Source organism: Phyllostomus discolor, chromosome 2 (assembly GCF_004126475.2).
Source record: "Phyllostomus discolor isolate MPI-MPIP mPhyDis1 chromosome 2, mPhyDis1.pri.v3, whole genome shotgun sequence".
In the NCBI taxonomy this organism is placed as follows: Eukaryota; Metazoa; Chordata; class Mammalia; order Chiroptera; family Phyllostomidae; genus Phyllostomus; species Phyllostomus discolor.
This window is the reverse complement of record NC_040904.2, coordinates 212,406,235-212,426,877: the sequence shown is the minus strand read 5'-3', so window position 1 is coordinate 212,426,877 and position 20,643 is coordinate 212,406,235. Positions and strand designations below refer to the sequence as shown.

General features: G+C 56.4%; 1 protein-coding gene across 1 annotated transcript in view; it reads right to left on the bottom strand.

Moving 5' to 3' along the window:
• Nucleotides 1-20,643, bottom strand: part of ACO2 (aconitase 2) — a 43,001-nt gene that overhangs the window by 9,341 nt on the left and 13,017 nt on the right. The window contains exons 2-6 of the mRNA XM_028531954.2: nucleotides 13,118-13,254; nucleotides 8,373-8,631; nucleotides 5,214-5,306; nucleotides 811-969; nucleotides 439-589 (exon numbers count right to left, since the gene is read on the bottom strand). Coding sequence (XP_028387755.1) covers nucleotides 439-589; nucleotides 811-969; nucleotides 5,214-5,306; nucleotides 8,373-8,631; nucleotides 13,118-13,254 — 799 coding nt within the window. The remainder of the gene's footprint in view (nucleotides 1-438; nucleotides 590-810; nucleotides 970-5,213; nucleotides 5,307-8,372; nucleotides 8,632-13,117; nucleotides 13,255-20,643) is intronic.

Sequence of the window (20,643 nt, the reverse complement as noted above, 5' to 3'; positions counted from 1 at the left end):
CCCGCGGGGCTGGCTGAGCGCTGGGGCGGGCCCCACTGCTTCCCTCACTCCCACGGCCACCTCGTGGCAGTGCGCAGGCTCCCCCCGTGGCCCACGTGCAAGCCAGGGAGGGCCAGGGCAGGGAGGCCACAGGGGCCAGAGCGCAGTGTCCTGGCGCTCAGAGCAGCCGCTGCGCGGAGTGGAGAGGGCACAGGCTTCGGCCCCTACAAGCTGAGCTCCAGTGCTGGCCCGCCTGTCCTGCTCAGCAGGGTAGCCCGCCCTCCTTGAGGGGCCCCCATCCCCTCCTGTTGAATGGGGACCCGGACTAACCGTCTTCCCTCTGCCTCTAAGTATCTGCCCCAAGTTCTCAAGGGAAGGCCAGTCACCGCTTCTACAGCCCAACCACAGGCCCCAGCAGGCCCCAGCAGGCGGGGCCACATCGCGTGGCGCCTTCCTCACCGGTGCAGGAGATGGAGTCTACCCCAGGCCCGTGGTACTCCACGATGGCGCCCGTGCCGCCTTTCACCGTGAGAATGCCCGCCACCTTTAGGATCACGTCTTTGGGTGAGGTCCAACCGGACAGCGAGCCCGTCAGCTTCACACCGATCACCTGAAGAGGTGGGCAAGACAGCAATCACAGGCCCGTGTGCCACGTGCCCACCAGGAGCCCACCTGCTGGACTCCCCATTTCTGCTCGTTTCTCCCTGCCTCCCTCCCAGAGGCGTGAGGCTGGCCTAGCCACGCATCCCTTCCGGCTTCCACGTCTCCCATTCGTCCCCACGGACCGCCCCTCCGCAGCCGCCCGGGAGCGAGCCCTTCCCTACCCCTTACCTTGGGGCACTTCAGCTCCCAGGGGATCCCGGCCATGACGTCCACTGCATCAGCACCCCCAACTCCAATGCAGATGCCCCCCAGGCCACCGCCATTGGGGGTATGGGAATCAGTGCCAATCAGAAGAACCCCGGGGTAGGCATAGTTTTCCAGAATGATCTGGAAAAGAACCCAAGGTCTTAAGCTTTAAAAGCCTTCAGCAGAGAACATAGAGCCCCAAAGGGGTCTGCAGAACTGCCTGCTGCGGACAGTGGGCCGCTGGGCCGTGCCCAGGTGCCCCTCCAGGGCCCGAAGAGCCAGACACTCGGGAGACAGCTGGCCGGGGCCCGTGGATGGCTCTGCCGGCTCCCGGCTGACTGGCGCGGGCTCGGAGTGCCTCCCCGCACCTCCGTTCCCTCACGAGTCGGCACAGCGAGGAGCACACCCACGCCCCCTGGGCCCCGGGACTGTGGTGAGAACCGTCCAGGTAAACTGTCAGACAAGAACGCGTCTGTGCCAGGCCTGGGACAAGCCTGGCCACTGAAGGGTGCTCCCGACGACAGCCCCCACCTCACGAGGTGGACGTGCGGAGCGCGCCTCTGTACCTGGCTTCTCCTCAGGGCAGACGACTCTCCCGTGAGCCGGCGCCAGCCCCCCCCCCCCCCCCCCCCCCGCGAGGAAGCGCTGGGGCCCAAAGGGGCGCCAGCCGCGAGCCTCTCTCCCCAGCGCTGCGCGGAGGCTCGGGCGAGGCCTTCCCACCCGGCGCAGGCTGGCGGTGGCTCCGAGAACGGAGGGGGCTTGCTCAAGGGAGACGGCCACTCGTCTGGTCACCCTTCCCGGGGCACAGCGCTCCCTCACCAACACCCCTCCTCGCCGGGGAGGGGCCGGCAGTGAGCGTGTCCCCCTCGTTCGACAGCGGCACAGGGTCAGCCCTCCCAGCGTGGCCGGAGGTGGCTGCAGGGTCCGACTGGGCCAGCCCGGCCGGGAGTCGGGAGTCGGGGTGCCGAGCCTGGGCTCCGGCCCCCCCCACCCACAAATGGCTGTGGGCCCCGAGGCGAGTCCCTTCAGCTCTCGCAGCCCCGGTTTCCGCACGCACGGAGGAGGCGGACAGTGGCGCGCCCCTCCCTGGGTCACAGTGGCGGCTCAGGGAGACCATGCGCATCAAGCTGTAGTCGTGCCTGGGAGGTGCGTGTTTTTATTTATTATTTTGCGGCAAGATCTGTTAACCGTTTCTGCTGCCTGCCTGTCGGATGGGATCACCCCCAGCACGTGCGGAGGGGTGCTGCGGAGGGCAAAGGAGATCAGGGACGAGAGGGCCCTCGGGCTTGTCAGGACCCGCCGAATGGAGGGCCGGCTCCCTGCGCGGCAGACTCATCGAGGCACGAGGGGTCTCCCTTGGGCATGCAGGAGGTCAGAATATCTGGTTCCTCCCCCGGAAGGCGGCAGCTGGCCGGGAGAGCAGGCCGGCACGGAGGAAATCTCTAACAAAAGCAACTGCTGGAGCGGACTCTGGCTAACGGTTTTATTTCTCCAGCCCTGCCTGCCTACTCTCTAAACCTCCTCAAGGCTGCGAGAGACTGACCCACGAGGACCAGACACACAGGACTCAGTGTGCTTGCGTGTGGTCCGCGTCTCGAAGGGCGAGGCCAGTGAAGACGCACGGACGGCAGACCGTGTCACAATGCAGCTGGTTGTGACGGTGACCTCAGTGGTCAGCTGGACGTGGCTGAGGGAACTCGGGGTAGGGGGTGATGGCGAGAGAAGTGTATTTTGGGCTCAACTAACATCTAAACATAAAGCTGGAAATTCAGCCATTCATCCACACCACTCACACACACACTGAGGACCTATTCTGTGCTGACCTGGCCCCAGGCCCAGGGCTGGAGAGGAAGAATGAGCCACAGTCCCTGTCCCCACAGGGCACACACCAGGGTCAACTGTGAAGGGCCCACAAGGGAGCGCCAACACGGGGCCCGGCTGGAGGGCCGGCAGGTCACCCGCCGGGAGGTGGGACGCAAGCAGACCTGCCCGTTCCACGGGAGGGGAAGGAGGTGAGCTCCGACTGGGATACGGTGGATTAAAGGTGCTGATGGCCGGTCACCAAGGGGGACACAAAAGCAAAGCTGCACAGGATCACATGATCCGTAGAATTTTCTTTTTAAAGGAGCAGATACGCCAGACTGCATGCTCAGCCAGCGGCCGGCGGTGGGTGTGAGCTGCCACCACTCACAGCCCCAGACTCTGGCCCTGGGGCTCCAAGCAGGCCTGGGCGTTTGTGCTGAGGCGGAACGGGGGTGGGACAGGGGACACCTGGACTGGGACGCCCTCAGCAACCAAAGGCCAAGGCTGGGCCTCTGCCCTCCCCCCTCCGACCCTGCCGCTGAGAGAGGCTTTCTGGCCCCCGCAGGCTGTGACCTGCTATTCCCAGGCAGCCCCGTCCTGCCCTGCCGAGAGTGGCTGCTGGAAAGGGCAGAGCAGTGACCCGTGGGCTGTTTTGGAAGGGGCGGTGCTGGGTGCCCACGGGTCGGATTACAGCCTGACTCAGCGCGCTTGAAGGAGTCCCGGGAAGCAAGGCCTGGGGTGGAGGAGGGAGAAGGGTCACCTTGGGAAGGTGCAAAGAGGCAGGTTTCGCGTGTACAGCGGATTGCAAACGGACACCCAAACCTGCGCACACCCACACACCAGGCCAGTGGTGCTCCCGGACACGCACGTGCACACACACACTCACACTCGCAGAGGCAAAATCGCCAACCAAGAGAAAATTCCTCCTCGGAGAGATCCTGGAAGAACCACCGGCCGACAGGGCCCTGTGGCCTGCGGTACCTCCCTCCCTCCCACAAAACACCATCAGGGGTCGAAAAGACCCGGGGGGCGCTGCGCCCTGAGGGGGGGCCAGACGCCCCGGTGTGAGTCCGGACTGCACGGTCGGGTCGGCGAGCTGGGGGTCCCCGGGCAAGCAGGTTGTGGTAACTTCCCGGTGCCTCCCTTTCCCCATCGGTAAGGCAGGGCTAATGAAGCCACCCACCTCAGGGTCCTGGGGAAGCGACCACCTGTGGGACGCTCCCACCGTTAGCTATTCATGTGGCAAGGAGTAACACTTGCGGGGGGAAAAAGCAAAACAAAAAATAATACAGTACTATAATGCTTAGAAGAAGGAACACGTCAAACTTTTTTTTTAAAGCAGGACTCAATAAACGGCTTTTTTTGGTAAGTATTAATAATGTAGGCCCTGGCGGGTGTGCCTCGGTGAGCTGAGCACCGGCCTGGGAACCACATAGCTGTGGTTCCATTTGCAGCCAGGGCACACGCCTGGGCTGCAGGCCAGGCTCCCCCACAGGGGGCGCTCGAGAGGCAACCACACACTAATGTTTCTCTCCCTCTGTCCCTCCTTTCCCTGCTCTCTAAAGGTAAAATAAATAAAATCTTCTTTAAAAAAGTATTAATAACATATTTACATTAAATCACACTACCTCACAAGTAAAAGAGAAGTCTCTCAGATTTGCATGTTGTATTTAACTATTATTACCTCCTCGTGCTACGGTCCCCAAACCGGCCTCTGCATTCAATGATTTCTTTTTTTTGGTTTAAGACTATTTCATTGATTATGCTATTACAGTTGTCCAAATTTTTTTCTCCCTTTTATCCCCCTCCGTCCTGCACCCTCCTCCTACCCGCATGCCACACCCCACTTAGTTCATGTCCATGGGTGGTACGTATAAGTTCTTCGGCTTCTCCATTTCCTATGCTATTCTTACCCTCTCCCTGTCTGTTCTGTATCTACCAATTATGCTTCTTATTCCCTGCACCTCCCCTTTCTCCCCTCTCCCCCTCCCTGATGATAACCCTCCATGTGATCTCCATTTCTGTGGTTCTGTTCCCATTCTGTTGTTTGCTTGGTTTGTTTTTGCTTTTGAAACATGTCAAAGTTAAAATGTGGGTTACTGAAGTGGTCAGAAGGGACTATTTTAATTTCTTACATGGAGAGTGAGAATGTGTACCTTGACATAATAAAAATCAATTTTAGCCCTGGCTGGTGTAGCTCAGTGGATTGAGCTCGGGCTGCGAACCAAAGGGTCGCTGGTTCGATTCCCAGTCAGGGCACATGCCTGGGTTGCAGGCCAGGTCCCCAGTAGGGGGCATGTGACAGGCAACCACACATTGATATTTCTCTCTCTCTTTCTCCTCCCTTCCCCTCTCTATAAAAATAAATAAATAAAAAATTTAAAAAGCTCTCCTCATATCATTTAAAAAAAAATCAATTTTAAAATGGGGGTGGAGCCCCAGGGCTGACTGAGATGTTGGTATAATCCAATTCCCCCTCCCCGCTCCCGAGCCCCCGCTCCCACAGGCCCGGAGGCGCTCCCTGGTTCCCCAGGAGCAGCCCGCCGCCCCCTCCACAAAGGGCAGGCCAAGCCCTGCTTTACCTGGTGAATGATTCCGGAGCCAGGCCGCCAGAAGCCCACACCATACTTGGCACCTGCGGTTGCCAGGAAATTATACACTTCTTGGTTTATGTCCTATTGAGGCAAATCAATAACCAGAGCATTAGTAACACAGTGCGTGTCTGGGACAAGCTGTGCTCATGCCCGCCGCCTCCACCCCGCACCCCTGCGGCCCTGAAGTGCCGGTGCGGCGAGGACAGCCCTCTCCTGGAGGCCTTCTACACACATCCCGAGGGCCTGGGTGCTGGCCTGGTTTCAGCTGGCGGGCCTGGGAGAAAAACAGGGAGCAGAGAGAAAGCCCCAGTTCCGTGACTCCTTGCCAGGGAGTGGGTCCGGAACAAGTTCCTTCCCTGCCCCGGGCCTCAGTTTCTTTACCTGGAGCAGGAACTGGGCTACATCCCCTCCAGGGGGCCCTCTGGCACCCAGGCCTCCGCCAAGGCCAGCAGCGAGGGCGCACGGGAACGGTGGTGCTGCCTCTCCACCTGCACCTCGGACGCCTCATCTGTGACCCTGGCTGTCATTTCCTGAATGAACGTCCAGCTACGGAAATGACACCGTGCGAAACACCCTCCCAGCCACCACACGAGGGGAGGGGCGCTGTCATCAAGCCCATTTTACAGACACAAAAACAGAGAGTTAAAGACAAAAGTCGGGGTTTGAAACCAGGGCCCTTCAACCCCAGAGCCTGAGAGCGGCATTCTGGCATAAAGGAACGCCACCTCCTCGTATCTCAGCACACCCAGACCCGCATCGCGCCCGGTGCAGATGCGCCACAACGTGTACCATGTCCGATGGCCCCCAGCGGAAGGACTGCCACACAGACCGTGGCCTGACATGGAGGTTTCAACAGAACAACGGGGTGGGCTACACCCACTCTGTCCGCGACTCGGAGGCGGCTTCCTCGGACACTGATGCACGGCCAGGGTTTACCTGCATGCCGTGCCTGCCCCCGGACAGGTGAAACGCCAGTGTCAAAAGGGGTGGGACCGCCACGGACTGCACAGAGTCCCCAAGGCAGCTTTAGGAAATGAGACCGGCCAGCCTCTGGGCACGGGACAGTCATGCTCCAAGGCGGAGACGGTGGGCCCTCAACAGGACACCCTCAAGACCACGTAGCCCCCTTCGCCCAAACCCCAGACCAGCAACGCATTCTTCTCAGGGCGCATTTGGTTCTTCCAGGTTAAAAAAAAAAAAAAAAAAAGGGCAGACAAAACACTTGGGTCCCGAGTGGTCCGTTTTCGATTAATTATTAACAATACTGGCTTTTTCACTTACAAATCAGTCACTTATAAAACGGGCACCAAGGACAGGAGGCAGGCGGTCGTGTGTCTGGGTGCACACGCACGTGGGTCTGTGCAAGTGGGGGAAGGGGCCGCGGTGGCTGGGCCCGAACTCGGCCTGGACCCCCCTCCCCCGGCTGCCTGTGTGACCCCGGACGGGCCACTCCGCCTCTCTGGGCCCCAAGCACGTAAATCTGACCATGTCCCTCCCTGCCTAAGCCCTTGGATGACTCCTAGGCTGGCGCCCTTGGCCCTCAAGGCCCTGCCCACACCCACCCGGCCCCCCACCGCCCACCCCTCTTCTGCACAGAGCTCCAGCCCCACAGCCCCTGCTTCCAGTCCCACAAACGCACGGCGTTGCTTCCTGCCGTGGGGCCTTCATACACTCTAGAATGTTCTCCCTCCAGCTAACATCATGTTATCTGCTCAGATAGGTCTCAGCCTACATGTTACATCCTCAGAGAGGTACCCTTTCCCCCAAAAGTATAGATCAGATACCTTCCTTCTCCTCGGAGTCCTGTGCTTTCCCTTCATAACACACACAAACTGGCAACTCCCTATCTGTGTGACCAGCTCTGTTTCCCTGCTAGACTCAGAGACAGGACAGCAGGCCCGTCTGGTTCACACCGCATCCCTCGCACCTAGCACAGCACATGGCATATAATTAACATTCGATAAACATTTGTTAAATAAACGAGGGAATGAACTCTGAAACCCTAGGACTCTGTGACTCTCATCTCCAGAAGGCACATTCTGAACCCACAGAGTGAGGCGAGGGCCAGGCCCTGACGTGGTGGCCCTGCTGCGGGCAGTCACCCCTCAGAGGGGTGATGAGGCCCCAGTTCCTGGCAACACAGGCACCCCTGTGGTGTCACTGCCGCCGCCGCCGCGGCTGCACTAACATGGGAGCCACCAGCAGCAGGCTGGGCTCTTCCAGCCGAGTGGAAAAAGAGCCGCTGCGCAACCAGGACACAGACCGGCGCGCCAGCACGGGGAGAAAGGGCCGGAATGGGAAAGCTGTCCTGAGCATTTCCCATGGGCCTCGGGGGCTCTCTGAGCTGCGCTGACCCTGGGAGCCGCAGCACTTTCAATAGCATGCCACGCTCTGTGCCCGGCCCGGCCGAGGGCCTGCCAGCATTCAGCTCCTGCCAGCAGCCCCCCACGAAGGGGGCGGAGAGGGTGGGGGCCCAGGTCTGGGAGAGACCCGCCGCTGCCAAGAGCGAGCACACACAAAGGTACCGCAGGCGGAGCCTGGGGAGAGCCGGGCCCGGGTTCACAAGGAAGGGTGGGGGGAGCTCGGCATGGCGCCCAGTCCCTCGTATCTCGTTAAGCAAAACAGAGGAAAAAAGCCCCCAAAGGAGGCCAGTCACAGGCGCCCGCCGCCAGCCACGAGGCTACAGGACTGACTGCACAGGGCCTTGGTGGCCTCAAATTGACACCACGGCCGTCAGCCTGCCTCCCTGACGGGGCCTCTGGGGGTCAAACGGGACCGAGCGTGCACACACACGTGACACTGGCAACGGAAAATGCAAACTGCCCCCCCCGCAGAGCAACCGGCAGCGTGTGCCAGCACCCGATGCCTGCGTCATCTCTGCAATACAACAGGAAAGGGACCAGGAAAACAGGTACCTTTACTGTAGTGAGATTAAGGGTGATTACGATTTTAGGTTTTCTCTGTATTTTCTAACATCTCCACAATGCGCAAAAGATATTTTAAGAATTAGAAAAGAACAAAACAATTTAAAAAAAGAAAGACTAACCCACAGAAAGAGCCCGGGAGAATCTGGGGGCATGCCCAGCGTGAGGGCTTCGCCTCCCGCCCGACGCCACACCCACCGCCCCCACAAAACCGTCAGCTCACCTTGGCCCGGCGCAGGTCTTTCTCGCCCCCGACCTGGGCCTCGATCAGATGGTCACAGTGGATGGTGGATGGCACGGCCACCTTGGGCAGCCCGCTGCTGATGAACTGCAGCATGGCCATCTGGGCTGTGGCGTCCTGCATGGCCACGCGGTCGGGCCGCAGCCGCAGATACGTCTTGCCCCGCTCGATCTCCTGATTGGCTGGGTCATCCAGGTGTCCATACACAATCTTCTCAGACAGGGTCAGAGGCCGGTTCAACCTGGGTGGGGAGAGACGGGGTTGCCTGGTACCGTCCGCACAATCTCCTGCCCACACGTGGCGCTCCCGTCTGTACACACGGCCACCCCGTGCCCACACGTGGCGCTCCCATCTGTACACACGGCCACCCCGTGCCCACACGTGGCACTCCTGTCTGTGCACACGGCCACCCTGACAGAGGGCAGGGAGGGCACCTTTTGCTCCACCAGGGAGGGGATGGAATGGTCCTGCTCACCGTGGCACCTCCAGCACACGGCACAGAACCTGGCACTTATTAGGTGCTCGAAAGCTACTTGATGAATAAGTGAATGACAACAGCCCAAGAGATGGCAGGGATTTTTTTAAAGGATTCTTTTTTCAGCAAATTAATCGCTATTATCTGATGAGCATCTATTATATATATTTTGCACCATTTAATCCTCACTGTATTCCTGGCACTTAATAAAACCACCAAGAGGGAACAGAGGTTCAGCAGAGCGGTGTTAACAGCTCAAGTTCGCAGCCAGTCCCACCTTGAACCCTGTATTTCTCTCTGTCCACCAGCAACTCCCCTGTTCTGTCAGCCCCACAAGGACCGAGGATCCGAACTGGCAGCCCCCTCACCCTACCGTGCTAAGGCCCTGCCCACTAGCTGCACTAGCACTTGCTCTCGCTCCACTGGGAGAGGTGTGGCTGTCAGCTCTCGAGAGCAGCAACCCGTATCCCTGCCTCTAGCCTCTCACCGGTCCCCCTCTTTTCACACCCCATTTCCCCGTACATCTCACCCCCTCTTCCTCATCAGGGCTAAAATGGCAGTCCAAGCCTGACCCCTGGGGAGATGCAGCCCCTGCCGAGACTTACGTGCCCCATTTCCTTCTCCCCAGGCCCTCCCCAGGCAGACTGAGGTCAGCGCCGGTCAGCTCCCACCCACCCACCCGGGGGCATCCTGATGACTTCCCGCTGCTGCCCACTCAACGGGGCGGCCCACACAGCACAGCCGCCATGGCTGGGCCTCACGCCCTGCCTCCCACCACTCCCAAGGCTTGTGCCGAACCTGAGGCCTCCAGGGAAGGGCGGAGTTCCACGTACACCCAGTGACTCCAGGGGACAGGGGTATCAGATTAGGGGTCTAGACCTGACCCTATTTTTTTTAAGATTTATTTACTTCTCAGAGAGAGAGGTAGAGGAGGAGAAAGAGAGGAAAAGATCAATGTGTAAGAGATACATCAGTCAGTTGCCTCTTGCACACCCCCAAATGGGGACGAAACCCAGGCATGTGCCCCAACCAGGAATTGAACCTGCAACCCTTTGGTTCACAGGCCAGCACTCAATCCACTGAGCCACACCAGCCAGGTATGACCTGACCCTATTGACTAAGCCCACTGAATAACCAGACAAGCAACTGCCCTTTACAGGGAGCTTACCAACCCATAAGTCCAGGGCTTCCACTGGAATGATAACAGACAGCACTTACAATAAACCAGCTTTATTGAGGTGTAACTGGAGTGCAATAAACTGCACACATTTAAAGCATACCACTTGATAAGTTTCTACATACGTATACACCTATAAAGTCAACACCACAATTAAGATCATGAACACGCCCGGCACCCACAAAAGTGCCCTTGTGGCCTCACGCCCACTCCCGTCCCCAACAACCGCTGGTATGCTTTCCGTCACCCTAGACTGGTTTGATCACAGCACTTACTTTCGGCTCGGCATTGCCAAGCACTTTACTGCATATAAATGGTTTCATCCTCACAACACAGATGAGGAAGCCGAAGCACAGGGGAAGTAAGTTGCCCAGGTCACAAAGCCCGCAAGTGGCACAAGGAGCGGACAAGCAATGTGACTCCACGGTTCGTGCTCTGGACGTGACACTACGGCCCAGCCCTCCCAAGTGTTCAGTCGTTACCGTCACTGTCACGACCGATCTGGCTCTGCTGGGAAGGCAGACAGCCTTTCTCCCACCAGCCTGGGCTCCAGCCCCTCAGTTCCCTAAGGCGCTGGCTCCGTGGGCAACAGCGGGGCAATGGGCGATTCTGAGAATCCCTACGGTTCTGCTGTCACAGAACCTTGAGTAAAAATAGCACCGGCCTGGGGCACAGCCTGCCTCCTTTGGCGGCAGCCTCTCCAAGGCTGGCGTGCCCACTGCAGCGGAGCACAGCCCCTCTTCCGGGGCCCCAGGGGAGACAAAAAATAGCACACAGGCCGAAAACCAAAGACCTTGACAGCACATGCCTGGAGCTGTGTACAAAAGCCTGACGGCAGCGAGAGCCTGAGGACAACGGCTTATCCCAGCTTCCTTGAGGAGCAACTGAGGACAGCACACCGAGTCCCCCGGGTCCCACCTTCCCTCCGCTTCCCCAAGCGACAGAGAGCCGGGTCCCGGGAACAGAACTGGGCCCCTCCTGTCGTGGACACAGGGTGGACGGAGGAAGAGTCCCCTGGCTTTCCAAAATGCCTGTAAATGCATTTTAATTCACCGCCACCTTTTTAGAACAGCCTCACTTGTGCCTTCTTTTTCTGCCCAGTGGCTCTCGAGTGTGGTGCCGCTGACCGTGTGGACCCCACGGTTCTTTGCTGGGGGCTGTGCTGTGCACTGCAGGGCGTTCAGTGCTCATCTTGGTCTCCACTGGCTAGATCACACGAAACCCCACCCGCCCGGGACAGGACAACCAAAAATGTGTCCAGACACTGTCGAGTTCCCCCAGGGCACAAACTCAACACCCCCACCCCCAGGGAGAACCCTGCTCTATTGCAACAACGAAAACATAACATCCCTTATCCGTACTAATCTGGGAAATGCTGAACCTTTACGGGCTTTTCTGGTTAAAGCAGGGTTGGAAGAACTAGGCAAAGGAAAAAACCTTCTTGTGGTTAATTTTACTGATGTAAGTAAAACCAAATATATTCCCAGTGCCTTAGAAGGCAGTGTTTCTGGTTAAATTTTTTTAGTGCAAAGACTAGACGTGAACAGTACTCCTTGTCTCGTGTCACGAGGCCAACTTCCACGCCAACTCCCCTTCTGAGCATCATGAAGATCAAGGTGGAAGTGTTTTGCAGTTTTCCACTGAGCTATGGTCTGAAAGCTCCAGAAAAAAATAAAACATTGTTTCCAAGAGGAAAAAAAATATTTGTACAAGGATCCACATCAATGGGGACAGCGGTCCGCAACCCTGACTCCATGAGAGAACGAGCTGGGAACCCGGCCAGGGCCGCACAGCCTGAGGGGCCCACGAGTCCCCCAGGGAAGCTGTTGAACGGAAGACGGTGACTCGGCGGGCCTGCGTGGGGCCTGCGGCTCCGCACCGCTGACGGCCTCCCCGGGGGTGCCCATGCTGCTGACCTCTGGACCACACTTTCGGGAGCAAGGCCTTCACAGCCTGAATCTGAATCGCCGGGGGCCCAGTATCGGCAGTTTCGAAAGCTTCCCAGTGACTCTCAAGTGCGTGCAGCCTGGGTGAAACCCTCGGCAATTCGGGAACCGACCCCGGGAGGCACTGGAGCCAGACACACTGCAGGGCATCTCCCCAGTCTGACACTCAGTCTTCGCATCTGCAGAATGGGGCGGGGGGGGGGGGGGGGGGCAACGACCTACGGAGGTCGTTGAAAAAAGGAGAAATCATGCGCGTGACACTCCCAGACCAAACTGGACACTTAGGTAGCCCCTTGCAGAACACTCACAGGTCCTCACTACAGTTAGCTAAAGACTAAGGCGGTCCCCACCCTTAGGACTGAAGTGAGGGGACCAGTAAGGAGGCGAACAGTGGCCACAGAGAAGAGGGGTGGGACCATGGCTAGGGCACTGGGTGAGGACACGGAGACAAGGTCCCCACCACCGGCTCGCTGTGTGGCTATAAAATGGGTGCATTCATATCTGTTTTCTCTTACTCCCAGGTCCCTGTCACCAGGTGGGGAGTCATTCAGGTTCCAGGAGCGGTGCTGGCTGGGGTACACTACCATCCCCCCAACCTCCAGTGGCAGCTTATCCCTCCTTCTGGGGCCAGCATCTAGACCAGACCAGCACACGGGCTCACAGGACAGCAGTGCAAAGATGGCTGCCATCCTACCAAATGAGAAAAGGAAGACCCTAAAAAAGATACAGTCAGGATCCCACCCGAGCTCTCCTCTGGCCTACTCACAGAAGAGGAAATACACACATGCCTCCAGCAGTCGGGCCCCGTGGGTCCCCGAGGGCTGGTCCAGGGTCAGCAGCCTGTCCCAGTGTCCGGAAAGGTCAGGCCTTAGCACCAGTGAGTCTCTGAGACCTTCCCTATGGTCCAAATCACAGGCTTCTTGATAACAGACTCTCCCTGAGCAGAGAGGGCAGAAGGGCCACCGCTACCCTAGAATGCCTTTCCTCGGCAGGGACCTCTGTACCCCGAATTCCTGACCCTGCACCGCCATCAGCCACCCTTTACCAAGCAGCTCCTCCGTCCCCGGAAAGCGGCAGGGGGCAGAAGCGGCACCTCTAGCCCTCTCCACCGCTCCCCCGGCAGCCTTACCGTTTGCGAACGGTGTTAATGTTCTTCTCTAGCAGGTCGTACCGGATGTAATCACTGGGCTCGAAGTGGCTCATGGCCACCTTGGCCCGTTGGCACAGGACGGAGGCCACATGGTACTGCCGCACACCCAGGGCTTTCTGCAAGGAGACAGAGAACAGCAACTGTCAACGGAGGACTCGGGGCGGTCCGCCCGCCCTGGAGGGGGCGGTGTGGTGAGTGAGAGAGGAATGACCCCGTCGGGGCACTCGGTGACTGCGACCCCGTTTCCTCCTCTGAGGCACAGAGATGACACGGACGGGACAGCAGCCGCCAGGAACGCTGCTTGTGGCGGGAGAAAGGGCAGGGGATTTGTAACCAGAATTGCTGGGTCAAAGTCAAGTTCTATCGACCTAAGATGATGCCCCGTCATCTGAGCACCAGAGGCGATGGGGAGGGAGGCCAGACCAGCTCTGGTGACCACAGGGTTGCTGGAAAGGACAAACGAGAGCAGAACGTGAGCGTCCTCGCTAGGCCGTGAAGCAGTGCGCACGCCACAGCTCCTGCTCCGCCTGCCCTGCAAGCTCCCCGAGGGTGGGGACCGAGCTCCACGTGCTTCACTCGCCTCCGAGCCTGGACTGCCTGACACGCGCTGCGGAGCCGGTAACCAACTGCCCGACAGACGGAAGAACGAATGAAGAAAACCCCAGGCATGAGTTTGGATATTCTCTCATCCCCTCGACTAGGTCACAAAAAGGACAGCTTCTGCCGGGCTTTTACCTCTGAATACTCTGGGGGAGGACAGGCACCAGGTGTTAAAACATGGAAGCAGTCCTGCGAGAGGCCCACCCGGGAACTGAGGCCAATAACCAGCACCAGGTTGCCAGGGGCGTGAAACGCCACCTCACTGCCACCTCACCGCCACCTTGCCAGCCAGTGCTCTCCCCGGCCCAAACCCTGAGGTAAGCGCAGCCCTGGCGGGCATCCAGACGGTAGCTTCCTCAGCGCCCCCCACGCCCCCCAGGCCCTGGCCCACAGACTTGAAGCAAGAAGCACTTGTGGTTTTAGGCCTCTACATTTGAGGGCAACGATCTGTTCTACAGCAATAAACAAATGACTGTTGCGATGGAGTCTGTATCGGTTCATTTTAAACCGTGGATGACAACCCTCGCAGCGTTCACTGTGGCCAGGGAAGAACAAACGATCCCAGAGAAACGACGGAGGGAAAGAAACAGCTGCTTCCCTTCTCCGGGGATTCTCGGTCCCAGGGGCAGTGCACCCTCAGGCAAGGACGAGGCAACCCTCAAGCTACTGCCCCAGGATCCCTCCTTTGTGTCCCCTGGACGTTTAAATCCCGCCCCTGCCAACCTCGGCATCCGGACCAATCCGCATGCACCGGTGCCCCGTCCTGTTCAGGTCGTCCAGTGGTGGGAGCCCACCCCAGAGTAGGGGCAGCACCCCCTACCACCGCCCACTGCCCCACCACGGCGGCACTGAGCTCCCAGGGCAGGCCTCAGAGCCACCTGCCCTCAGCTCCAAATCCACCCCGGGGTGCCCACGACCTGCCTCAGTGGGCAGGGGTGCAGAACGCGCCAAGAGCACATCGAAGGACTTTCGGTAGCCTGTGTGCAGAAGGACGTGCCGCACTGCGGCTGTAGCCGCCACCCGCCCCTACCCCAGCGGGGAGACCCGGGCTCGAGTCTGGCAGGCCACTTACTGTCTGAGTCATCGGGACAATTCAGTGCGCTAAACACTCATTTCCTCGCAGGGCGACTGTGATGGCAGGGGAGATCACATGAAGTACTTGGCACGGCCTCTATTGTTAGCCTGTGCATTTAGAAGCGCACACCCAGCCCCCTCCAGAGTGTTTTTCACACAGATGAGAAACCGCAAGCTGTTCTGCAACTGGCCTCTCTCGTTTACCAACATACACATCTTTCCAAGGTCTGTAGACAGAGCTATCGCTTTTGGTAAGTTAACTGCCCACTCTCTTCTCCGTCTGCCCTTTGTCCACATAATTCCCATTGATCCTTCAAGTTCCAAATTAATTTCCTTCCTCAGAGAATCGTCCTCGGACGCCCAGCCCAATCAGAGCCCATTATATATTCTCACGTATTACTCCCCGGCACCCACCTGTGAGAGCCGTCTGCAGTAGCCTGTACACTCCTGCGGGAGGGTGGGGGGGGGACTGTGTCTGTTCGTTAGTAACTGAATTCGCCGTGCCCGAACACCAGGTCCGACCCACAGGAGGTGCCACGGAAACACCAGTCCACCAGACCGATGGATGCTGCTTCTCGTTTATCGACCAGATCTCTCTCAGGGAGCAGGGCTCAATACAGAGGGGGTCTGGCCAACCTTGTGAGAGCAAACCGTGAACAAGACAAACCCATACTTCGCCAGTCTCAGATGCTTTTGGTTAGACTGCAAATAGGTTCAACATTTTTGAAAGACAACTAATTAGGCACTACCTATTAAACCTAAAATGTGTGGACAGTAGACTCCCCCTTAACCGATTTCGCTTTCCGTGGTTTCAGTGACCAGAGGTCAACCATGGTCTGAAAACATTAAGTGGAAAAGTCCAGAAACAAACCAATCAGTAAGTTTCAAACTGCGCAGCACCCTGAGCGGCACGAGGACATCTCTGCAGCCCTCGAAGGGCAGCAGGTGGAGCTGCTCGTACACTCACACCGACAGCCGCGTTCCTCACGACAGCCGACAGCTGGAAGCCGCCCGAGTGCCCACTGATGGATGGATGAATGGATGAACAAAGTGTGGTCCATACATTCAAGGGAATATTAGTCAGCCTTAAAAAAAGTTTTTAAAGCCTAAAAATTCTGACACCTTCTATAACATGGATAAACCCCGAAGACATGCTAAGTGAAATAAGGCAGCCACGGCCCTGCTGGGTAGCTCAGTTGGTTGGAATGTCATCCCAAAATACCAAAGTTGCAGGCTCGAACCCCAGTCAGGGCACATACAAGAAGCAACCAATGATTGATAGGTGGAACAACAAATCGATGTCTCTCTCTCTCTCCCCTTCCTCCTCTCCCCCTCCCTAAAATCAATAAAAATTAAAAAGAAAAGAAATAAGAAAATGAACAAATATGATTCCAGTCACATCAGGTACCTAGAGTAATCAAGATCATAGAGACAGAGAGTGGAATGGTGGTCTCCAGGGGCTGGGGGAGGGAAGTGGGGAGTTAGTATCTAATGGGCAGAGTTTCAGTTTGCGATGATAAAAAAGTTCTGGAGACGGATGGAGGTGATGGTTGCACAACAATGCGAATGTACTCGAATCGATGTGCTGAACTGTACACTTGAAAATGCTTAAAACGGTCTCTTAAAAATATTTTTAGCCCTGGCTGGTGTGTCTCAGTGGACTGAGCACAGCCTGTGAACCAACAGGTTGCTGGTTCAATTCCCAGTCCAGGCACATGCCTGGGTTGCAGGCCACGTCCCCAGTATGGGGCGTGCAAAAGGCAACCGATCCATGTATCTCTAGCACATCAATGTTTCTCTCCCTTTTTCTCCCTGCCTTCCTCTTTCTAAAAACAAATACATAAAAGTCTTTAAACAGTTTGTTTAAACATATGGGGGTGGGGGGGGCAGCAAGGAAGCCACTGTGGCCAGAGCAGAATAAACAAGGGAGGGTGAGGTAAGAGATAAGATGAAGAGGGAGTTGTAAGGGGCCTTGTAGAATATAGCGAAGGTTCTGGACTTTACTCTGAGTGAGACGAAAAGCTAAGGGAGAGTTCTGAGCAGGAATTACATGTCCTGCCTTACTTACAAGAATCATCCTGGCTGCCGTAGGTAGAACAGAAGGAAGCAGGGAGACCGGCAGGGGCCAGCACGGCGGCCAGGGAGAGACGACCGTGACTAAGACCAGAGTCCCGGTGGTGGAGGTGGCGAGAAAGGGCTGGAGTCGGGGTATGCTTTTAAACAATAGGACTTGCTGACAAACTGGCCAAAGGGCACGAGGGAAGAGGCGAGGACATCTCTGAGAGTAACTGGAAGACCGGAGGTGCTGTGAGCCGAAACGGGGAAGACAGCAGGACGACAGGCTGGGGGCGGGATCAGGAGACGGGCTAGAACCTCTGCCGACCTGACACCCGGGGGCAGATGGTAAGAAGGCAGCAGGATTCTAATCCTAGGACCCGCACCTCTAGAACTCTGCTCATTAAATGACTCATCTGCAGTCACGGATTATGAGCCCAAGGTGACCGAAGATCACAAAACCTTTTTTCTCCATTTGACAGATGAAGAAATGAATGCCCAAGGTCACATGCCTAGTCAATAGCGGTTTGGGGCACAACTCAAGCTGATTATTTCTCACGTCAATGCTTTTCCCACTGCACTACCTCCCTAATTCAAACTAAGGTGTTACTGATTCACTGAACAAATGTTTCTCCAGCCCCAGACTTTGCGCTGTGCTGCCTGAATTAATGAGACAGTCACAGCCCCTGCCTTTGTTGAGCTTACAGTTTGGGGGAGAAAACAGGTACCAAGCACTCACTCCAGGGACATACAAGCAACCGTGTACGAGAAGGGCTATGAAAGAAAAGGCATGCGGCTGCAACAGTATAAAGCTGGGCAAACGAATCTAGAACAGGGAAAGGGCTTCTCCAAGAAAGTGGTATTTAATCGGAGAGCTGGAACATTACTAGGCACCCAGGGAACCTGGCACGTAGAGAGAACAGAGAGCGCGTGCAAAGGCCCCATGGCAGGGAAGCACTCACAGCTGAAGGAAGAAAGAGAAAGCCAGCCTGGCTGGAGCAAAGTGAACCCAGTGCAGGGGAAATGGCCTCAATAAACAAACAAACAAAGCTAAGAGGGAAAACAGAGCCAGGTGTCATCACGGGCCTTGTAGCAGGAGAAGAGCACTCCAGCAGCCTGGAGCCACAGCTTCTCCAAGCCTCGGCGGGGCACCGAGGTGGGGGACCACCTGCCACGTGCCTCCTCATTCCCTCTGGTGGCTGCCTTGAGACGGTTTCTCCTCCCTCCCTCCCCGGACCTGGTGAGGTTCAGAGCTTTCTGCCCCGGCCCCTTCAGGCTAGGGCCACAGCGAGGGCAGCAGCTCCTTTGGTTTTGGCGTTACCCCTTTTGGCGTGTGGGACCCAGACCCAGGCAGCTGGCTCCTTGGGCCTATTCTTCCCACTCTGTATCTAAGTGACGAACTATCTGAATATGGCTCATTCAGTGGCTCATTGTGCCTTTACCTTGTCCTGTGTGAGGTTTACGGTAGATGTTAAATTTTTAACCCGATCCCCAAAGCAACAGGAAGCCAACTGCAGCTAAGTGGGGTCATGACAAGGTCAGATATGCATTTTTTAAAAAATCACAGCTGCTATGTAGAGAATGCACTGGAGAGGGGCAGAGGCAAAATAGGCTAATGGCGACTCCTCTTGTAACCTCTTTCCTGTAAGCACATTTGTATTTTGACACTTCAGCACCTTTTCTGTACCAAGCAATATGACACAGATACCAAGAAGAGTAAGACGGCCCCTACACTTGTATACATTAGTCTGGCCAAGACAAGCACATAAATGAAATGCAACACGTTGTGACCCTTGCAAAGAAGGAAGCACACAGCCCTGGCTGGGGTAGCTCAGTGGACTGAGCACAGGCCTGCGAACCAAAGGGTCACAATTCGATTCCCAGTCAGGGCACGTGCCTGGGTTGCAGGCCAGGTCCCCAGCAGGGGGCATGTGACAGGCAACCACACATTGCTGTTTCTCTCCCTATCTCTCCTTCCCTTCCCCCCTCTCTAAAACTGAATAAATAAACTCTTAAAAAAAGAAGAAGGAAGCACACAGAATGGGCAGGAGTGCAGAAGCGGGAGCAATGAAGTCTCCTCCGGAACCCCCTCCCCCTCCCCACACACGGGCTTCACTGAGCAGGGCTGCGAGGGACATAGAGGGGTTTGCAAGGCACTGAGAGAGGACAGTATGTATGTTTAAAAAGGTCGCTCCCAATGGCAGGAGGTAAAAGACAAAGCAGGAAATGGAAGGTCAACTGGAAACCAGGCAGGGCCAGGGGGGGTGTGATTCACCACCCCAAACAACCTGAGGTTTACGAGGCTCAAGAGAGCACAGTAAAGGGAACGTGGACCTAGCTCCAAAGTCCAGCGCTACCACTTAGCAGCTGTGTGACCTCACGCAGGTTTCACCTTTGAACCCATTCCCTCATTTAGACAAACGGCGTGACACCTACAGCATTACATCAGGCAAGAAATGACATGAATGGGCCCCAAGAACAGCATCATTATATAAAATGCTACAAGCAGGGTTTTTTTTTAAATTGTCATTTACTGGGGTTTTTCCTCCCACTTTAAAAAGTGGGACATATTTCATGGAAAATATTTAGAAAATACATAAAACACACATTTTATAACTCCCCAAGGCCCACCCAAGGGTTGCCTACCGCCACCGCTCCTCCACCAGCCTCCCTGGCTCGACGCCAGGTACGGGGTAACTCCAAGAAGGGCACCCAGTACCGGTTCCACAATGGATCTGTCCCTCCCACAGCCCCTGGTGCCACGGTACCCACAATACCCACGGTACCCACATGGAACAGTTATGATGGCTGAGGTTTCTAAGCAAAGACAACCATAATAATAGTCATTATTAGTAACATAATACTTTCCATCGAGTGCCAAGTTGTAACCCTTTCCACGGACGGACAGCCCCGCTGTGTGTGACTCAGCACGCGAGGAAACCGGAGAAGGGCACTGACTCGCCCAGGATCGCACGGCCGAGAACAGCAACGCCAGCGCTCACCCAGCCTGGACCCCGGGCCCGCGGGTGACTCCTGACAACACTAGGTCCTGATCGGGACACGACTGAATCAAAGGAATCAAATGAGTCTAAACACTATGCTGTCACCGGAAACAAACATAAAATAATACTGAATGTCAACTAAAAGAGAAATCAAATAAAAAAAGGAATGGACAAGAGTGACTATCCCTAGAGGGTGAAATTATGGAGAACTTTTAACTTTTTATTTTTACGTAATTTTGAACCTTGAATACTGTACGTACACTAATTTTAGAACCAGAAAAAAAATTCAGAGAAATATAAACTTCTTTCTATGCCCCTCCCACGCTATTTTCTACAATTTACAATCTACTTTGGATTGTTAAAAAGCAAAAGAATGAAGGCAACGTTTTCTAAAAAACATGACTATTTACCCCCCATTATGGAAAAAGCAACTGGCAAAACTTGTAAGGACTTACAACATAAAATATGGGCAAGGGTTTGGGGGAAACAGTAACCTAGGATTTCGGCACCAGAGAACACCAGGGAGGTCTGCCCAGTGGGAACTGAGGTAGCCACTGAAGCCGAACGGCGACTGCACGCAGCGTGGCCCAGTAACTCCGCCTCTCCACCGCTGTCCCTGCCACTCCCGCACACGCAAAGGCAGCCACGAGACCGCTCACTGCACCACTCCGTGAAATATTTTAAAAATTAGAAGCTACATGAATGTCCATTTATTTTTTAAAAAGTTACGTTTCTCCTGGCTGGCGTAGCTCAGTGGATTGAGCGCGGGCTGCG